The 15714-nt window shown below is 54.4% G+C and overlaps 1 protein-coding gene across 1 annotated transcript in view; it reads right to left on the bottom strand.

The window, feature by feature from the left end:
- LOC146751962 (uncharacterized) overlaps positions 1-15714 on the bottom strand; it is a 33229-nt gene that overhangs the window by 3758 nt on the left and 13757 nt on the right. The window contains exons 7-9 of the mRNA XM_085533336.1: positions 12117-12182; positions 10035-10224; positions 397-551 (exon numbers count right to left, since the gene is read on the bottom strand). Coding sequence (XP_085389462.1) covers positions 397-551; positions 10035-10224; positions 12117-12182 — 411 coding nt within the window. The remainder of the gene's footprint in view (positions 1-396; positions 552-10034; positions 10225-12116; positions 12183-15714) is intronic.

Here is a 15714-nt window from a genome sequence, read left to right as displayed (position 1 = left end):
GCTGCGCAGCAGCTCCATGGTCTCAAACATCCCCATAGAGCCCCATAGAGACCCCATAGCACCCCATAGTGACCCCATAGAACCCCATAGAGACCCATAGTGACCCCATATAGCCCCATGAAACCTCATAATGACCTCATAGTACCCCATAGAGCCCCATAATGACCCCATAGAGCACTGTAATGACCCAATAGCGCCCCATAGAGACCTCATAGCGCCCCATAGAGCCCCATAGTGCCCCATAGTGACCCCATAGCACCCCATAGAGACCCCATAGAGACCCCATAGAGCCCCATAGTGCCCCATAGTGACCCCATATAGCCCCATAGAGCACCTTAGTGACCCCTTAAGGCCCTATAGAGCCCCATAGCGCCCCATAGACCCCATAGATCCCACCTGTTGCACCAGCAGATCCTCGTGCAGCCCCGGGGGGGGGACGCTGCGCAGCAGCTCCATGGTCTCAAACATCCCGGGGGCGTTTCTCAGTTTGTCGGGTGACCCCAAAGCCAAACGGAGCAGAACCAGCCCCACACGGAACATCACCTTCACCCCTGCCCCATAGCGAGCAATGGAACCCAATGAGGACCCCATAGAACCCAATGGGGACCCCATAGAACCCATAGAACCCAATGAGGACCCCATAGCCCCACACGGAACATCACCTTCACCCCTGCCCCATAGCGAGCAATGGAACACAATGAGGACCCCATAGAACTCAATGGGGACCCCATAGAACTCAATGGGGACCCCATAGAACTCAATGAGGACCCCATAGAACCCATAGAACTCAATGAGGACCCCATAGACCCCATAGAACCCAATGAGGACCCCATAGAACCCATAGAACCCAATGAGGACCCCATAGAACCCAATGAGGACCCCATAGAACCCAATAGGGACCCCATAGACCCCATAGAACCCAATGAGGACCCCATAGAACCCAATGAGGACCCCATAGAACCCACAGAACCCAATGAGGACCCCATAGCCCCACACGGAACATCACCATCACCCCTGCCCCATAGCGAGCAATAGAACCCAATGAGGACCCCATAGAACCCAATGAGGACCCCATAGAACCCAATGAGGATCCCATAGACCCCATAGAACCCAATGAGGACCCCATAGAACCCAATGGGGACCCCATAGAACCCAATGAGGATCCCATAGACCCCATAGAACCCAATGAGGACCCCATAGCCCCACACGGAACATCACCTTCACCCCTGCCCCATAGCGAGCAATGGAACCCAATGAGGACCCCATAGAACTCAATGGGGACCCCATAGAACCCATAGAACCCAATGAGGACCCCATAGCCCCACACGGAACATCACCTTCACCCCTGCCCCATAGCGAGCAATGGAACCCAATGAGGACCCCATAGAACCCAATGACGACCCCATAGAACTCAATGGGGACCCCATAGAACCCATAGAACCCAATGAGGACCCCATAGAACCCAACAAGACCCCATAGAACTCAATGGGGACCCCATAGAACCCATAGAACCCAATGAGGACCCCATAGAACTCAATGGGGACCCCATAGAACTCAATGGGGACCCCATAGAACCCAATGAGGACCCCATAGAACCCAATGAGGATCCCATAGACCCCATAGAACCCAATGAGGACCCCATAGAACCCAATGAGGACCCCATAGCCCCACACGGAACATCACCTTCACCCCTGCCCCATAGCAAGCAATAGAACCCAATGAGGACCCCATAGAACCCAATGAGGACCCCATAGAACTCAATGGGGACCCCATAGAACCCAATGGGGACCCCATAGACCCCATAGAACCCAATGAGGACCCCATAGAACCCAATGAGGATCCCATAGACCCCATAGAACCCAATGAGGACCCCATAGACCCCATAGAACCCAACGAGGACCCCATAGAACCCAACAAGACCCCATAGAACTCAATGGGGACCCCATAGAACCCAATGAGGATCCCATAGACCCCATAGAACCCAATGAGGACCCCATAGAACCCAATGAGGATCCCATAGAACCCATAGAACCCAATGAGGACCCCATAGAACCCATAGAACCCAATGAGGACCCCATAGACCCCATAAAACCCAATGAGGACCCCATAGAACCCATAGAACCCAACGAGGACCCCATAGAACCCAACGAGGACCCCATAGAACCCAATGAGGACCCCATAGACCCCATAGAACCCAATGAGGACCCCATAGCCCCACACGGAACATCACCTTCACCCCTGCCCCATAGCGAGCAATAGAACCCAATGCGGACCCCATAGAACTCAATGGGGACCCCATAGAACCCATAGAACCCAATGAGGACCCCATAGAACCCATAGAACTCAATGAGGACCCCATAGAACCCAATGAGGATCCCATAGACCCCATAGAACCCAATGAGGACCCCATAGAACCCATAGAACTCAATGAGGACCCCATAGAACCCAATGGGGACCCCATAGAACCCAATGAGGACCCCATAGAACTCAATGGGGACCCCATAGAACCCAATGAGGACCCCATAGAACTCAATGGGGACCCCATAGAACCCAATGAGGACCCCATAGAACTCAATGGGGACCCCATAGAACCCAATGAGGACCCCATAGAACTCAATGAGGACCCCATAGAACTCAATGAGGACCCCATAGAACTCAATGGGGACCCCACAGAACCCACAGAACCCAATGAGGACCCCATAGAACCCAATGAGGATCCCATAGACCCCATAGAACCCAATGAGGACCCCATAGAACCCATAGAACCCAATGAGGACCCCATAGAACCCAATGAGGATCCCATAGAACCCATAGAACCCAATGAGGACGCCATAGACCCCATAGAACCCAATGAGGACCCCATAGAACCCAATGAGGACCCCATAGAACCCATAGAACCCAATGAGGACCCCATAGAACCCAACAAGACCCCATAGAACTCAATGGGGACCCCATAGAACCCAATGAGGACCCCATAGAGCCCCATAGAGCCCCTTAGAGACCCCATAGCACCCCATATCACCCCATAGAGACCCCATATCACCCCATATCACCCCATAGAGCCCCGTAGAGACCCCATATCCCCCCATATCACCCCATAGAGACCCCATATCACCCCATATCACCCCATAGAGACCCCATATCACCCCATAGAGACCCCATATCACCCCATAGAGCCCCGTAGAGACCCCATATCCCCCCATATCACCCCATAGAGACCCCATATCACCCTATATCACCCCATAGAGACCCCATAGAGACCCCATATCACCCCATAGAGACCCCATATCACCCCATAGAGACCCCATATCCCCCCATATCACCCCATAGAGACCCCATATCCCCCCATATCACCCCATATCCCCCCATATCACCCCATAGAGACCCCATATCACCCCATAGTGACCCCATATCACCCCATAGAGACCCCATATCACCCCATATCACCCCATAGACACCCCATATCACCCCATAGTGACCCCATATCACCCCATATCGCCCCATAGAGACCCCATATCACCCCATATCTCCCCATATCACCCCATATCCCCCCATATCCCCCCATATCACCCCATAGTGACCCATAGCTTTACCTTCACAGAAGAACATGTCCCATACCCTCAGCACTGCAGCCCACGGCAGCCCATAGAGCCCCATATCACCCCATAGAGCTCCATAGAGCCCCATAGAGACCCCATATCACCCCATAGAGACCCCATATCCCCCCATATCACCCCATAGTGACCCCATATCACCCCATATCCCCCCATATCACCCCATAGAGACCCCATATCACCCCATAGAGACCCATAGAGACCCCATATCACCCCATATCACCCCATATCCCCCCATATCACCCCAGAGAGACCCCATATCACCCCATAGAGACCCCATATTACCCCATATCACCCCATAGAGACCCCATATCACCCCATATCACCCCATAGAGACCCCATATCACCCCACAGAGACCCCATATCACCCCATAGAGACCCCATATCCCCCCATATCACCCCATAGAGACCCCATAGAACCCCATAGAGCCCCATATCACCCCATAGACCCCATAGGGACCCCATAGGGACCCTATAGAGACCCCATAGACCCCATAGGGACCCCATAGAACCCCATAGAGACCCTGTATCACCCCATATCCCCCCATATCACCCCATAGTGACCCATAGCCTTACCTTCACAGAAGAACATGTCCCATACCCGTAACACCGCAGCCCACGGCAGCCCATAGAGCCCCATAGAGACCCCATAGCACCCCATATCACCCCATAGAGACCCCATATCACCCCATATCGCCCCATAGACCCCATATCACCCCACATCACCCCACAGAGACCTCATATTACCCCATATCACCCCATAGAGACCCCATATCACCCTATATTGCCCCACAGAGACCCCATATCACCCCATATCACCCCATATCACCCCATAGAGCCCCATAGAGACCCCATATCACCCCATATCCCCCCATATCACCCCATAGAGACCCCATATCACCCCATATCCCCCCATAGAGACCCCATATCACCCCATAGAGACCCCATATCCCCCCATATCACCCCATAGAGACCCCATATTACCCCATAGCACCCCATATCACCCCATAGAGACCCCATATCCCCCCATATCACCCCATATCCCCCCATATCACCCCATAGAGCCCCATAGCTTTACCTTCACAGAAGAACATGTCCCACACCCGTAACACCGCAGCCCACGGCAGCCCATAGAGCCCCATAGAGACCCCATATCACCCCATATCACCCCATAGAGACCCCATAGCACCCCATATCCCCCCATATCACCCCATAGAGACCCATAGGGACCCATATCACCCCATATCGCCCCATAGCTTTACCTTCACAGAAGAACATGTCCCATACCCGTAACACCGCAGCCCACGGCAGCCCATAGAGCCCCATAGAGACCCCATATAGACCCCATATCACCCCATAGAGCCCCATAGAGACCCCATATCACCCCATATCACCCCATATCACACCATAGAGACCCCATATCCCCCCATATCACCCCATAGAGACCCCATAGAACCCCATAGAACCCCATATCACCCCAGAGACCCCATAGGGACCCCATAGAACCCCATAGAGACCCTGTATCACCCCATATCCCCCCATATCCCCCCATAGTGACCCATAGCCTTACCTTCACAGAAGAACATGTCCCATACCCTCAGCACCGCAGCCCACGGCAGCCCATAGAGCCCCATAGAGACCCCATAGAGACCCCATATCACCCCATAGAGCCCCATAGAGACCCCATAGCACCCCATATCACCCCATAGAGACCCCATATCACCCCATAGAGCCCCATAGAGACCCCATAGCACCCCATATCACCCCATAGAGACCCCATATTACCCCATATCACCCCATAGAGACCCCATATCACCCCATAGAGACCCCATATCACCCCATATCACCCCATAGAGACCCCATATCCCCCCATATCACCCCATAGAGACCCATAGACACCCCATATCCCCCCATATCCCCCCATATCACCCCATAGAGACCCCATATCACCCCATATCACCCCATATCCCCCCATATCACCCCATAGAGACCCCATATCACCCCATAGAGACCCCATAGAGACCCCATATCACCCCATATCCCCCCATATCACCCCATATCCCCCCATATCACCCCATATCCCCCCATATCACCCCATATCACCCCATATCACCCCATATCCCCCCATATCACCCCATAGAGACCCCATAGCACCCCATATCACCCCATATCCCCCCATATCACCCCATATCACCCCATAGACACCCCATATCCCCCCATATCGCCCCATAGAGACCCATAGGGACCCATATCACCCCATATCGCCCCATAGCTTTACCTTCACAGAAGAACATGTCCCACACCCGTAACACCGCAGCCCACGGCAGCCCATAGAGCCCCATAGAGACCCCATAGCACCCCATAGAGACCCCATATCACCCCATATCACCCCATAGAGACCCCATATCACCCCATATCCCCCCATATCCCCCCATATCACCCCATAGAGACCCCATATCACCCTATATCACCCCATATCACCCCATATCCCCCCATATCACCCCATAGAGACCCCATATCACCCCATATCCCCCCATATCACCCCATATCCCCCCATATCACCCCATATCCCCCCATATCACCCCATAGAGACCCCATATCCCCCCATATCACCCCATAGAGACCCCATATCACCCCATATCTCCCCATATCACCCCATATCCCCCCATATCCCCCCATATCACCCCATAGTGACCCATAGCTTTACCTTCACAGAAGAACATGTCCCATACCCTCAGCACTGCAGCCCACGGCAGCCCATAGAGCCCCATAGAGACCCCATATCACCCCATAGAGCCCCATAGAGACCCCATATCACCCCATAGAGACCCCATATCCCCCCATATCACCCCATAGTGACCCCATATCACCCCATATCCCCCCATATCACCCCATAGAGACCCCATATCACCCCATATCACCCCATAGAGACCCCATATCACCCCATATCACCCCATATCACACCATAGAGACCCCATAGAGACCCCATAGCACCCCATATCACCCTATATCACCCCATATTACCCCATAGAGACCCCATACCACCCCATATCACCCCATATCCCCCCATATCACCCCATAGTGACCCATAGCTTTACCTTCACAGAAGAACATGTCCCACACCCGTAGCACCGCAGCCCACGGCAGCCCATAGAGCCCCATAGAGACCCCATAGCACCCCATATCACCCCATAGAGACCCCATATCACCCCATATCCCCCCATATCCCCCCATATCACCCCATAGAGACCCCATATCACCCCATATCACCCCATAGAGACCCCATATCCCCCCATATCACCCCATAGAGACCCCATATCACCCCATAGAGACCCCATATCACCCCATAGAGCCCCATAGACACCCCATATCCCCCCATATCCCCCCATATCCCCCCATAGCTTTACCTTCACAGAAGAACATGTCCCACACCCGTAGCACCGCAGCCCACGGCAGCCCATAGAGCCCCATAGAGACCCCATATCCCCCCATAGAGACCCCATAGAGACCCCATAGCACCCCATATCACCCCATATCACCCCATAGACACCCCATATCACCCCATATCCCCCCATATCACCCCATAGAGACCCCATAGAGACCCCATATCACCCCATAGAGACCCCTTATCACTCCACATCACCCTATAGAGCCCCATAGAGACCCATATCACCCCATATCACCCCATAGAGACCCCATATCACCCCACAGAGATCCCATATCACCCCATAGAGACCCCGTATCACCCTATATCGCCCCATATCCCCCCATATCACCCCATATCACCTCATAGAGACCCCATATCACCCCATAGAGACCCCATATCACCCCATATCACCCCATATCCCCCCATATCACCCCATAGAGACCCCATATCCCCCCATATTCCCCCATATCGCCCCATAGATTTACCTTCACAGAAGAACATGTCCCATACCCGTAGCACCGCAGCCCACGGCAGCCCATAGAGCCCCATAGAGACCCCATATCCCCCCATATCACCCCATAGAGACCCCATATCACCCTATATTGCCGCATATCACCCCATAGAGCCCCATAGACACCCCATATCACCCCACAGAGACCCCATATCCCCCCATATCACCCCATAGAGACCCCATATCCCCCCATATCACCCCATAGAGACCCCATATCACCCCATATCACCCCATAGAGACCCCATATCCCCCCATATCACCCCATAGAGACCCCATATCACCCCATAGAGACCCCATATCCCCCCATATCACCCCATAGAGACCCCATATCACCCCATAGAGACCCCATATCCCCCCATATCACCCCATAGAGACCCCATATCACCCCATAGAGACCCCATATCCCCCCATATCACCCCATAGAGACCCCATATCACCCCATATCCCCCCATATCACCCCATAGTGACCCATAGATTTACCTTCACAGAAGAACATGTCCCATACACGTAGCACCGCAGCCCACGGCAGCCCATAGAGCCCCATAGAGACCCCATAGCACCCCATATCCCCCCATATCACCCCATAGAGACCCCATATCACCCCATATCACCCCATAGAGACCCCATAGAGCCCCATATCACCCCATAGAGACCCCATATCACCCCATATCACCCCATAGAGACCCCATAGAGCCCCATATCACCCCATAGAGACCCCATATCACCCCATAGAGACCCATAGACACCCCATATCCCCCCATATCACCCCATAGTGACCCATAGCTTTACCTTCACAGAAGAACATGTCCCACACCCTCAGCACCGCAGCCCACGGCAGCCCATAGAGCCCCATAGAGACCCCATAGAGCTCCATAGTGACCCCATATCACCCCATAGAGACCCCATATCACCCCATAGAGACCCCATATCACCCCATAGAGACCCCATATCACCCCATATCACCCCATAGTGACCCATAGACACCCCATATCCCCCCATATCACCCCATAGAGACCCCATATCACCCCATAGAGACCCCACAGAGCCCCATATCACCCCATAGACCCCATAGGGACCCCATAGGGACCCTATAGAGACCCCATAGACCCCATAGGGACCCCATAGAACCCCATAGAGACCCTGTATCACCCCATATCCCCCCATATCCCCCCATATCCCCCCATATCGCCCCATAGCTTTACCTTCACAGAAGAACATGTCCCACACCCGTAGCACCGCAGCCCACGGCAGCCCATAGAGACCCCATATCTCCCCATATCACCCCATAGAGACCCCATATCACCCCATAGAGACCCCATATCCCCCCATATCACCCCATGGAGACCCCATATCACCCCATAGAGACCCCATATCACCATATATTGCCGCATATCACCCCATATCACCCCATAGAGCCCCATAGACACCCCATATCACCCCATAGAGACCCCATATCACCCCATAGAGACCCCATATCACCCCATATCACCCCATAGAGACCCCATATCACCCCATAGAGACCCCATATCACCCCATATCACCCCATAGAGACCCCATATCACCCCATATCACCTCATATCGCCCCATATCACCCCATATCACCCCATAGAGACCCCATATCCCCCCATATCACCCCATATCCCCCCATATCACCCCATATCACCCCATATCACCCCATATCACCCCATATCCCCCCATATCACCCCATATCACCCCATATCACCCCATATCCCCCATAGAGACCCCATATCACCCCATAGAGCCCCATAGAGACCCCACAGAGCCCCATATCACCCCATAGAGACCCCATAGAACCCCATAGAGCCCCATATCACCCCATATCACCCCATATCCCCCCATATCCCCCCATATCCCCCCATAGTGACCCATAGCTTTACCTTCACAGAAGAACATGTCCCATACACGTAGCACCGCAGCCCACGGCAGCCCATAGAGCCCCATAGAGACCCCATAGAGCTCCATAGTGACCCCATAGAGCTCCATAGAGACCCCATATCACCCCATAGTGACCCCATATCACCCTATATTGCCGCATATCACCCCATATCACCCCATAGAGCCCCATAGACACCCCATATCACCCCATAGAGACCCCATATCACCCCATAGAGACCCCATATCACCCTATATTGCCACATATCACCCCATATCACCCCATAGAGCCCCATAGACACCCCATATCACCCCATAGAGACCCCATATCACCCCATAGAGACCCCATATCACCCCATAGAGACCCCATATCACCCCATATCACCCCATAGAGACCCCATATCCCCCCATATCCCCCCATATCACCCCATATCCCCCCATATCACCCCATATCCCCCCATATCCCCCCATATCACCCCATATCTCCCCATATCTCCCCATATCACCCCATATCCCCCCATATCCCCCCATATCCCCCCATATCCCCCCATATCCCCCCATATCACCCCATAGTGACCCATAGCTTTACCTTCACAGAAGAACATGTCCCATACCCGTAACACCGCAGCCCACGGCAGCGTGCGTGCGAAGATGCACATGAACCACTCGGTGAGATACAGAACTGGATCCACCCCCTGACCCAAAAGGTGACGGTGGGCACAGGGGGACACGCGGCGTAACAGGGACCCGAATACGGCTGCGTCCAGCTGCACGGCTTCCTAAAACCCATAGGGATACATTGGGACCCATAGAGACCCATAGGGACACATAGGGACCCATAGAGACCCATAGGGACCTATAGGGACCCCATAGGGACCCATAGAGACCCCATAGCGCAGGGGGAGACGCGGCGTAACAGGGACCCGAACACGGCTGCGTCCAGCTGCACGGCTTCCTATGGGGCATAGGGATATATAGGGACACATAGGGACCCATAGAGACACATAGGGACACATAGGGATACATTGGGACCCATAGAGACCCATAGGGACACATAGGGACACATAGAGACACATAGAAAGCCCATTGGGACCCATAGGGACCCATAGAGACCCATAGGGAGAAACAGAGACCCATAGGGATACATAGAGACCCCATAGGGACCCCACCAGACCCATAGAGACACACAGGGACACATAGGAATACATAGAGACCCCATAGAGACACATAGGGACCCATAGAGATACATAGGGACACATAGAGACCCATAGGGACCCCATAGGGACCCCATAGGGAGCCATAGGGACACATAGGGAACCATAGACCTACATAGACCCCATAGGGACCCATAGAGACCCATAGGGACACATAGAGACACATGGAGAGCCATAGGGAGCCATAGGAACCCCATTGAGACCCATAGGGACCCACAGGAACCCATAGAGACCCATAGAGACCCATAGACCTACATAGACCCCATAGGGTCCCCATAGAGACCCATAGGCACCCATACAGACCCCATAGGGACACATAGGGACCCATAGAGACCCATAGAGACACATAGAGACACACAGGGACAAATAGGGACCCATAGAGACCCATAGGGACACATAGAGACCCATAGGGACACATAGGGACCCATAGAGACCCCATAGGGACACATAGAGACCCATAGGGACACATAGGGACCCATAGGGACACATAGGGACCCATAGAGACCCCATAGCGCAGGGGGAGACGCGGCGTAACAGGGACCCAAACACGGCTGCGTCCAGCTGCACGGCTTCCTATGGGGCATAGGGATATATAGGGACCATAGAGACCCATAGAGACACATAGGGACACATAGAGACCCATAGGGACACATAGGGAGACATAGGGACCCATAGGGAGACATAGGGACGCATAGGGACCCCATAGAGACCCATAGAGACCCATAGGGACCCATAGAGACACATAGGGACACATAGAGACACATAGGGACACATAGGAATACATAGAGACCCCATAGAGACACATAGGGACCCATAGAGATACATAGGGACACACAGAGACCCACAGGGACACATAGGGACCCCATAGGGACCCATAGGGAGCCATAGGGATACATAGAGATACATGGAGAGCCATAGGGAGCCATAGAGACCCCATTGGGAGCCATTGAGACACATAGGGACCCACAGGGAAACATAGGGACACATAGAGACCCATAGGGACACATAGAGACCCCATAGGGACACACAGAGACCCATAGGGACACATAGGGACACATAGAGATACATTGATACCCCATAGAGACCCATTGAGACACATAGGGACACATAGGGATACATAGGGACCCATAGAGACCCATAGAGACCCATAGGGAGACATAGGGAGACATAGGGACCCATAGAGACCCATAGGGACACAGAGACACCTATTGGGACACATAGGGACCCCATAGAGACCCATAGGGACACATAGGGATACATAGAGACCCATAGAGACCCCCATTGGGACACATAGGGAGACATAGGGAACCATATCCCCCCATATACCCCCATATAACCCCATATCCCCCCATATCCCCCCATATACCCCCATATAACCCCATATCCACCCCATATCCCCCCATATAACCCCATATAACCCCATATCCCCCCATATCCCCCCCTATCCCCCATCTCACCAGCCCTGGGCTGTAATACCCCGGCAGGTACCGGTCACAGATCTGCACCAAACACCAGAACGCAGCCTGGGGGGGGGAATGGGGGTCAGCTCTGCCCCATAGCGACCCATAGAGACACATAGAGACCCATAGAGATACATAGAGACCCATAGAGACACATAGAGACCCATAGAGACACATAGAGACCCATAGAGACCCATAGAGACCCCATAGAGACCCCATAGAGACCCATAGAGCCCCATAGGCATCCCATAGAGCCCCATAGGCACCCCATAGAGCCCCATAGAGACCCACAGAGCCCCATAGACACCCCATAGAGCCCCTTAGAGACCCCATAGGACACCATAGGACCCCATAAAGCCCCATAGACACCCCATAGAGCCCCATAGAGCCCCATAGAGATCCCATAGACACCCCATAGGACCCCATATCTCCCCATAGACCCCCCTATCACCCCATAGGACCCCATAGGACCCCATAGAGCCCCACAGGACCCCCTAAGACCCCATAGAGACACATAGAGACACATAGAGACCCCATAGCGCCCCATAGAGACCCCATAGAGCCCCCATAAGCCCCATACAGCCCCATGGAGACCCCATAGAGACCCCATAGGACCCCATATCTCCTCATAGAGACCCCATAGAGCCCTATAGAGACCCCACAGGACCCCATAGCTCCCCATAGACACCCCATAGACACCCATAGCTCCCCATAGAGCCCCTTAGACACCCCATAGAGCCCCACAGAGCCTTATAGAGACTGCTTAAAGCCCCATAGCTCCCCATAGAGCCCCATAGAGACCCCATAGGACCCTATAGAGCCCCATAGAGACCCCATAGGACCCCATAGAGCCCCATAGACACCCCATAGGACCCCATATCTCCCCAAAGAGACCCCATAGGACCCCATAGAGCCCCATAGGACCCTATAGAGACCCCATAGGACCCCATAGAGCCCCATATCTCCCCATATCTCCCCATAGACACCCCCTACCTCAGCAGGCATGTGCATGAGCAGCACAGCAGCCACCGGAGCCTGTGCCTGGCAATAACCCTCGTGGGGCCACAGAGCTCCTACTGCCCCATAGAGCCCCAGAGAGCCCCATAGAGTCCCCTTTTATCCCATAGACACCCCATAGAGACCCATAGAGACCCCATAGAGACCCTGTAAAGCCCCATAGAACTCCATAGATCCCCATAGAGACCCCATAGAGCCCCACAGAGCCCCATAGGACCCTATAGACACCCCATAGAGCCCCATAGAGACCCAGAGGACCCCATAGAGCCCCATAGGACCCCCTAAGACCCCATAGAGCCCCATAGACACCCCATAGGACCCCATATCTCCCCATAGAGCCCCTTAGACCCCCCTATCACCCCATAGGACCCTATAGAGCCCCATAGGACCCCATAGAGACCCACAGAGACCCCATAGGACCCCATAGAGACCCATAGAGACCCCATAGCTCCCCATAGAGCCCCATAGAGCCTCATAGACACCCCATAGAGCCCCATAAAGCCCCATAGACACCCCATAGAGCCCCATAGACACCCCATAGGACCCCATAGAGCCCCATAGGACCCCCTAAGACCCCATAGAGACACATAGAGACACATAGAGACCCCTAGTGCCCCATAGAGACCCCATAGAGCCCCCATAAGCCCCATACAGCCCCATGGAGACCCCATAGAGACCCCATAGGACCCCATATCTCCTCATAGAGACCCCATAGAGCCCTATAGAGACCCCATAGGACCCCATAGCTCCCCATAGACACCCCATAGACACCCATAGCTCCCCATAGAGCCCCTTAGACACCCCATAGAGCCCCACAGAGCCTTATAGAGACCGCTTAAAGCCCCATAGCTCCCCATAGAGCCCCATAGAGACCCCATAGGACCCTATAGAGCCCCATAGAGACCCCATAGGACCCCATAGAGCCCCATAGACACCCCATAGGACCCCATATCTCCCCAAAGAGACCCCATAGGACCCCATAGAACCCCATATCTCCCCATAGAGACCCCATAGGACCCCATAGAGCCCCATAGGACCCCATATACCCCACATCTCCCCATATCTCCCCATACTGCCCCCCAACTGACCTCAGCAGGCATGTGCATGAGCAGCACAGCAGCCACTGGAGCCTGTGCCTGGCAATAACCCTCGTGGGGCCGCAGAGCTCCTACTGCCCCATAGCGCCCCATAGAGACCCCATAGAGACCCCATAGAGCCCCCTATTACCCCAGAAAGCCCCATAGACACCCCATAGCTCCCCATAGAGCCCCATATCTCCCCATAGAGACCCCATAGGACCCCATAGAGCTCCATAGGACCCCCTAAGACCCCATAGAGACACATAGAGACCCCATAGTGCCCCATAGAGACCCCATAGAGCCCCCATAAGCCCCATACAGCCCCATGGAGACCCCATAGAGACCCCATAGAGACCCATAGAGACCCCATAGCTCCCCATAGAGCCCCATAGAGCCTCATAGACACCCCATAGAGCCCCATAAAGCCCCATAGACACCCCATAGAGCCCCATAGACACCCCATAGAGCCCCATAGAGCCCCATAGACACCCCATAGAGCCCCATAGAGCCCCAGAGGACCCCATAGAGCCCCATAGGACCCCCTAAGACCCCATAGAGCCCCATAGACACCCCATAGGACCCCATATCTCCCCATAGAGCCCCTTAGACCCCCCTATCACCCCATAGGACCCTATAGAGCCCCATAGGACCCCATAGAGACCCACAGAGACCCCATAGGACCCCATAGAGACCCATAGAGACCCCATAGCTCCCCATAGAGCCCCATAGAGCCTCATAGACACCCCATAGAGCCCCATAAAGCCCCATAGACACCCCATAGAGCCCCATAGACACCCCATAGAGCCCCATAGAGCCCCATAGAGACCCCATAGACAACCCATAGAGCCCCATAGACACCCATAGAGACCCCATAGAGCCCCATAGACCCCCAAAGGACCCCATATCTCCCCATAGAGCCCCATAGAGACCCCATTGGACCCCATATCTCCCCATAGAGACCCCATATCTCCCCATAGAGCCCCATAGACACCCCATAGGACCCCATATCTCCCCAAAGAGACCCCATAGGACCCCATAGAGCCCCATAGGACCCTAAAGAGACCCCATAGGACCCCATAGAGCCCCATAGACACCCATAGACACCCCATAGCCCCCCATAGAGACCCACAGAGCCCCATAGAGAGTCCATAGGACCCCATATCTCCCCATAGAGCCCCATACACACCCCATAGACACCCACAGCTCCTCATAGAGCCCCATAGAGCCCCATAGACCCCCCTATCACCCCATAGGACCCCATAGAGCCCCATAGACACCCCATAGAGCCCCATAGACACCCCATAGAGCCCCATAGAGCCCCATAGACACCCCATAGAGCCCCACAGTGCCCCATAGAGACCCATAGCTCCCCCTACTGCCCCACATCTCCCCATAGAGCCCCATAGAGACCCCATAGAGCCCCATAGACACCCCATAGGACCCCATATCTCCCCATAGAGCCCCCATAGGACCCCATAGAGCCCCATAGGACCCTAAAG

This window comes from Coturnix japonica, unplaced genomic scaffold, assembly GCF_054131305.1.
Source record: "Coturnix japonica strain WE unplaced genomic scaffold, WE-NBRP24 Scf058, whole genome shotgun sequence".
Taxonomy (NCBI): Eukaryota; Metazoa; Chordata; class Aves; order Galliformes; family Phasianidae; genus Coturnix; species Coturnix japonica.
The sequence above is the reverse complement of the archived record's forward strand: the minus strand, read 5'-3'. Positions and strand labels throughout refer to the sequence as shown.